The following is a 5,000-nucleotide window of genomic DNA, read 5'->3' as shown; positions in this document are numbered from 1 at the left end:
CTCGTTCCGGCGACCCCGTCTCACTGGCGAGTTGTCAACAGACGCCATGAAGAGAGTCTAAGAAGTATATATATATGTATATATATAATTATGTATATATATATATATGTATGTATATATATATATATGTATATATATATGTGTATATATATATGTATATATATATGTATATATATAAATATATATACGTATATATGTATATATACGTATATCAATCAATGAATAACTAAAAATAAAAAAGTTCACTGAGATAAGGCATGTGTTTCTTTCGTCCTTCCGGCCTATCCGTGGCAAACAGGGATACCGAAAGCGGTGGGGGTAAGCAAAGATTGGCAATTAACTTTGACGGGGAACGTCACTCCGGAGACGTGCACGATGCCCCAAAACGCGGCAATCAAGAGAAGGCGGCAACGCCATTTCTGGAAGTGGGTGGCTGATTGCAAGAAGGTCTCAAAAGGAAGTCTTGAGAATAACCGGGGGTTGCAGAATACTTTACGGGCTGAACACACTAAAGCATTTCCTGAACTTTACAATAACACGAAGATTTTTTCGGTCCACAAAACAATTAAAGAATTACACAGGAAAGTCATTCGGTTCAACGCTTCCCTAAGGGAGTGCAAAGATTTTGAGTACAGCGACGAAAAGTTTGATACTCTGGAATTGTTTGATGGAGAAATAACAGAAGAATAGTCAAATGGTTTTTCGAAGCATTACTTTGTGGGGTACAAAAGTTTCACGAAACATGGTGGACGAAGCGACCATAGAATCTACCAGATGCATTATCTTGATTTATTCTATAAGGCATACCAGAGGGCTAAACGTTACAACAAATATGCGGTCAAGAAGGTCAAAGACGCGCTGAAGAAAAAGAATGACCGGCGTCCCGTGAAAGAGGAAACGCCCGAAAACCTTTCTGGTGCACCAGGGAATGATAGTCAGCAGTTTTCGAGTAAATTGGAGGCAGAGAAGTTAAATGAGGACCGAGCACGAGAAATTCTTCAAAAGACGGAAGAGAGGGTCTCAAAAAGAGAAATGCGCGCAAAATTGAAGGAAGAAAAGACCAAAAAGATACGAGAAGCACGAGAATTGCGGGTGTTAAAGAGAGAGGAGAAAGCCCAAAAGATACGAGAAGCACGAGAACTGCGGGAGTTCAAAAGAGAAGAAAAGGTCCAAAAGATACAAGAAGCGCGAGAATTGCGGGCCGAAAAAAGGAAGAGACGTGAGGCGTTTAAGAAAGTGAAAGTTTTCCTGCGATTTGGAGAGACTCCTTAGGATTTTTCAGAGGAAGAGAAAAATGTTCTTGACAAGTTGAGAAAAGAACGATCCGAACGTCATTTGAAGGAGCCAGATTCCGACCAGCGAGAAACTGTGAGGGAGGAGTTGCTTGGGTTTCTTAGGGAAAACTCTGTTCAAACTTTTCCGCATCACATCGGCCAATTGGGGGATTTCAAATGTAAAGTCTGTTCAGCTTTGCTGTGCTGTGGAAACGAGAAAACAAAACAATCTGTTGCAACTTGGGTCAAACTCCTTTATTGTTGCCCTCAGATATTAAGGACGGGACAATAAGAGAGCTCTACGAAGGTAAAACCGTTCTCTCTGAAAGATTTTTGAAACACATCGCTGGTTTCAATTTAGTATTTTCTTTCACATCTTTTGCGACTTCGAGTAAGCTGGAGAACGCAGGGGAAAAGGCACTGTGTTACAAAATTCAGGGACGAGTGTACCACAGACTAGGCTCATTGAAGCCCGGGTTGCTAAAAAAGGGGTCTTTGACTGGGAAAGACGTGCATTTTGATCATGACAGTAATTCTGAGAAAAACCCGTTTTGGAGGAAGAATAATTCTTTCTTGGATCTTTATTTCTACCACGAGAAAGATCAGCAGATTAAACTTCGCACTCTGGCGGTTCAACATTTTTCAAAGTCAGGAAATGGCAAGGGGAAAATGAACGAAACGGAGAAGAGACGAGCTAGGGAGGAAAAGGTTCTTTCAGAGAACGAGAAGATTATCACACACTTTTACGAATACATGGCAAAAAACATAACGCGTGTCTGTCTGGGATGTTGAAAGAGCTAGAGACGGCTAAACAGCTCATGGAAGCTCACGTCAAGAAATATGGCAAATTACCCCAGGTGTCTATTACGTTTGAAAGCCGCTGAGAATCTAACAACCCGCGAACATAAAGGAGTCTACCACCTTCCCACTTCTTCTTCGCAGGTGGGAGCCATCGTTTAATTTGGGCCCCTCAAGAGACCCATTGGAAATAGTGATAGGTTCCCCAAAGGAAGATTCAAAATTTAGTCTCAGACTTATGAGTCACACCAACTTCTTCTACGATGTTTTTCAGTATCCTCTCCTGTTTCCCAATGGAGACGTCGGTCATTCTTGCACTCTGAAAAAGCAACGCAAAGCAGACATCTGTTGTTCAAAACATATTCCTGCAACATACAGTAGGCTAAGCCCTTGCATGTACTACGCCTCTCTTTACATGGAAAGAGAAGGTGTTTTTAATTATGTGACTAAAGGGGCCCGTCTTTTCCAACAATTTGTTGTGGATAATTACGTGAAAGTTGAGTCTGACAGGTTGTCTTTCATCGAACACAATCAACAGGAGTTGCGGAAAGAGCGCGCTGATATTCTTATAGGGGACGGGGATAACCGAAAGGCGGGTCAACGGGTGATTATCCCTGCTTCATTTGTTGGGGGCCCAAGATACATGAAAGCGCGGCAGCAAGACGCCTTGGCTTTTGTGTCGTCTTACGGGTCTCCAGACTTTTTTATCACCTTTACAATGAATCCTCATTGGGAAGAGTTGAAACAAGCCGTGGAGGCTGTCGGTTGTGACATCTCCCGGATGTATGACCGCCCTGACTTTGTTAGTCGGATTTTCAAGTTGAAAGTGGACAGCCTGATGGACGATCTGACGATTAAAAACGTGTTTGGGCGCGTTAAGGCACACCTACTGAGTGTTGAGTGGCAGAAAAGAGGTCTCCCTCATGTTCATATCCTTCTTTGGATGGAACGCCACGTTACTGCCGATTTCGTCTCTAGGGTGATATCAGCTGAGATACCTGACAAAAATAAAGAGCCGCGCTTATATGAGATTGTGACAACGAACATGATACACGGCCCCTGTAGAGGCTTTGACGAGTCCCAACTATGTTGTCAAGGAAAGTACGGTTCCACATCATTGTGTGGAAAGGGTTTTCCGAAAGTGTGCAGGGGGGCGACATGTACTTTGGGAACAATGGGTACCCTCTGTATCGAACGGACAGCAGTAGGTGAAGGGGGCCACTCTTTCGAGAAAAAAGTAAAGGGAGAGAAAATCAAAGTTGACAATTCATGGGTTGTCCCCTACAGCCCGTACCTATGTTTAAAGTATAACACGCACATAAATGTTGAGTGCTCAAATTCTATAAAGTGCATAGCCTACGTTACAAAGTACGTCAACAAAGGATGTGACCGCATTCTGTTTTCGAAAACGAAAGAAGGGGAAGATGTTAATAAAGTGAGAAAATTCCAGGAGGCACGATTTGTCAATGCGAATGAGGCGTCGTGGAAGATTTTCAAATTTGCGATTCACAGAAGTCACCCCGCTGTGGCAACTCTTGACTTGCATCTAGAAGGAGAGAATGTGGTATTTTTCAAGGAGAACGCGTCTAAGGAGGAGATCGATAGAAAAACCTCTAAAGACACTCATTTGACAGCTTTCTTCAAACTGTGTGCGCGAAACGAATTTTCAGCAGGCCTATATTATAATCAGCTTCCCAACCACTTTGTTTTTAATAACACTAGCAGTGTCTGGGAAGAAAGGAAGACGACAGCATCTTCTCTAGGAAGGATACGTGCTGTCACAAATAAAACTGTCGATCTCTTCTATTTGAGACTACTTTTAACACACGTAAAGGGGCCTACGTCTTACGGGGATCTTCGGACATTTGAAGGGGTGATCTACCCCACTTACAGAGCCGTTAAAGCGATGGGACTCCTAAACGACAAAGAAACTTGGAAGAAAACTATATTGGAAATCATCAACCACACTAATGACCGCAATCAGTTGCGAGCTACTTACGCGAACATTCTGGTGTTTTCGGAATTAGAGGACCAGTCAGGTATCTGGGAAGAGACCAAAGATTTGTTCGCCAGTGACTTCCTGCAGCGCCAAAAAGCGACGGAATACAACGATGAAATTTACCTTGACGCTCTAGACGATATCCAGGAACATGTGTGGAACTGCGGAGGGGGCTCTATCACCCAATATGGGCTACCACTTTCAAGATGTGGCGAGAAAACATCAAACATCATACGCCGAGAAAAGGCCTATAACAAAGAGAAGTTGACAGAAGAGGTGAAGGAGAAGTCTCTTCTTCTGAACAGCAAACAGAGACTCTGTTACGATACTGTGCTATTTCGCATCGAGAACGCCCAAAAGTACAGGCACAATGGGATATTCCTGGATGCTCCAGGTGGGACGGGAAAGTCTTTCGTGCTCAACATTTTACTGGATACTGTTCGTTCTCAGGGAAAAATTGCCTTGGCTGTCGCTTCATCGGGTATCGCCTCTACTGTTTTGCATGGAGGAAGAACTGCACATAACATGTTCAAGATCCCGTTAATGGATTACAACGAAGTGTGCGCCTGTAGCATCAAGAAAAACTCAGAGTTGGCGAAGCTCCTATCAATGACGTCTCTAATAGTCTGAGATGAAGTTGTGATGGCAAACAAGAACACGTTAGCTACTCTTGATGTTTCCCTTCGGGACATTTTGGGCGTTCCAGGAAGGTTTATGGGGGGGATAGTATTTGTCTGTGCGGGAGATTTTCGTCAAATCCTCCCAGTTATAAGAGGGGGAGGAATGAATGATGAGCTCGAATACTGTATAAAGTCCGGTTATTTCTGGGACGACCTTTTAAAGTTGGAACTAACACGTAACGTGAGACTCAAGGCAGATGACGCAAAGAACAAGATATTTGCGAAAAATCTATTGGCTCTGGGGAGAGG

At 43.4% G+C, this 5,000-nt stretch overlaps 2 protein-coding genes across 2 annotated transcripts in view; both read left to right on the top strand.

Moving 5' to 3' along the window:
* The first annotated feature begins 774 nt into the window (after positions 1-774).
* LOC143025715 (uncharacterized) lies at positions 775-4,701 on the top strand. The gene is made up of 4 exons (XM_076185718.1): positions 775-949; positions 1,283-1,453; positions 1,546-1,921; positions 2,217-4,701. Exons 1-4 carry the CDS (start codon positions 775-777, stop codon positions 4,699-4,701), a joined length of 3,207 nt encoding a protein of 1,068 aa, XP_076041833.1.
* Positions 4,702-4,713: 12 nt separating this feature from the next.
* Positions 4,714-5,000, top strand: part of LOC143025714 (uncharacterized) — a 630-nt gene continuing 343 nt past the window's right edge. The window contains exon 1 of the mRNA XM_076185717.1: positions 4,714-5,000. This exon is cut by the window's right edge and continues 343 nt beyond it. Coding sequence (XP_076041832.1) covers positions 4,714-5,000 — 287 coding nt within the window.

This window comes from Oratosquilla oratoria, chromosome 5 (assembly GCF_046742065.1).
Source record: "Oratosquilla oratoria isolate Oo_2021 chromosome 5, ASM4674206v1, whole genome shotgun sequence".
Lineage (NCBI taxonomy): Eukaryota > Metazoa > Arthropoda > Malacostraca > Stomatopoda > Squillidae > Oratosquilla > Oratosquilla oratoria.
The sequence above is the reverse complement of the archived record's forward strand: the minus strand, read 5'-3'. Positions and strand labels throughout refer to the sequence as shown.

Excerpts from the sequence above, each read along its gene's own strand:
- LOC143025715 (XM_076185718.1), top strand. The coding sequence starts at position 775 with ATGCATTATCTTGATTTATTCTATAAGGCATACCAGAGGGCTAAACGT. Across the intron at positions 1,454-1,545 it reads CCAATTGGGGGATTTCAAAT|ATATTAAGGACGGGACAATA; the intron begins GTAAAGTCTGTT and ends TGTTGCCCTCAG. Across the intron at positions 1,922-2,216 it reads GCGGTTCAACATTTTTCAAA|GTGGGAGCCATCGTTTAATT; the intron begins GTCAGGAAATGG and ends TCTTCTTCGCAG.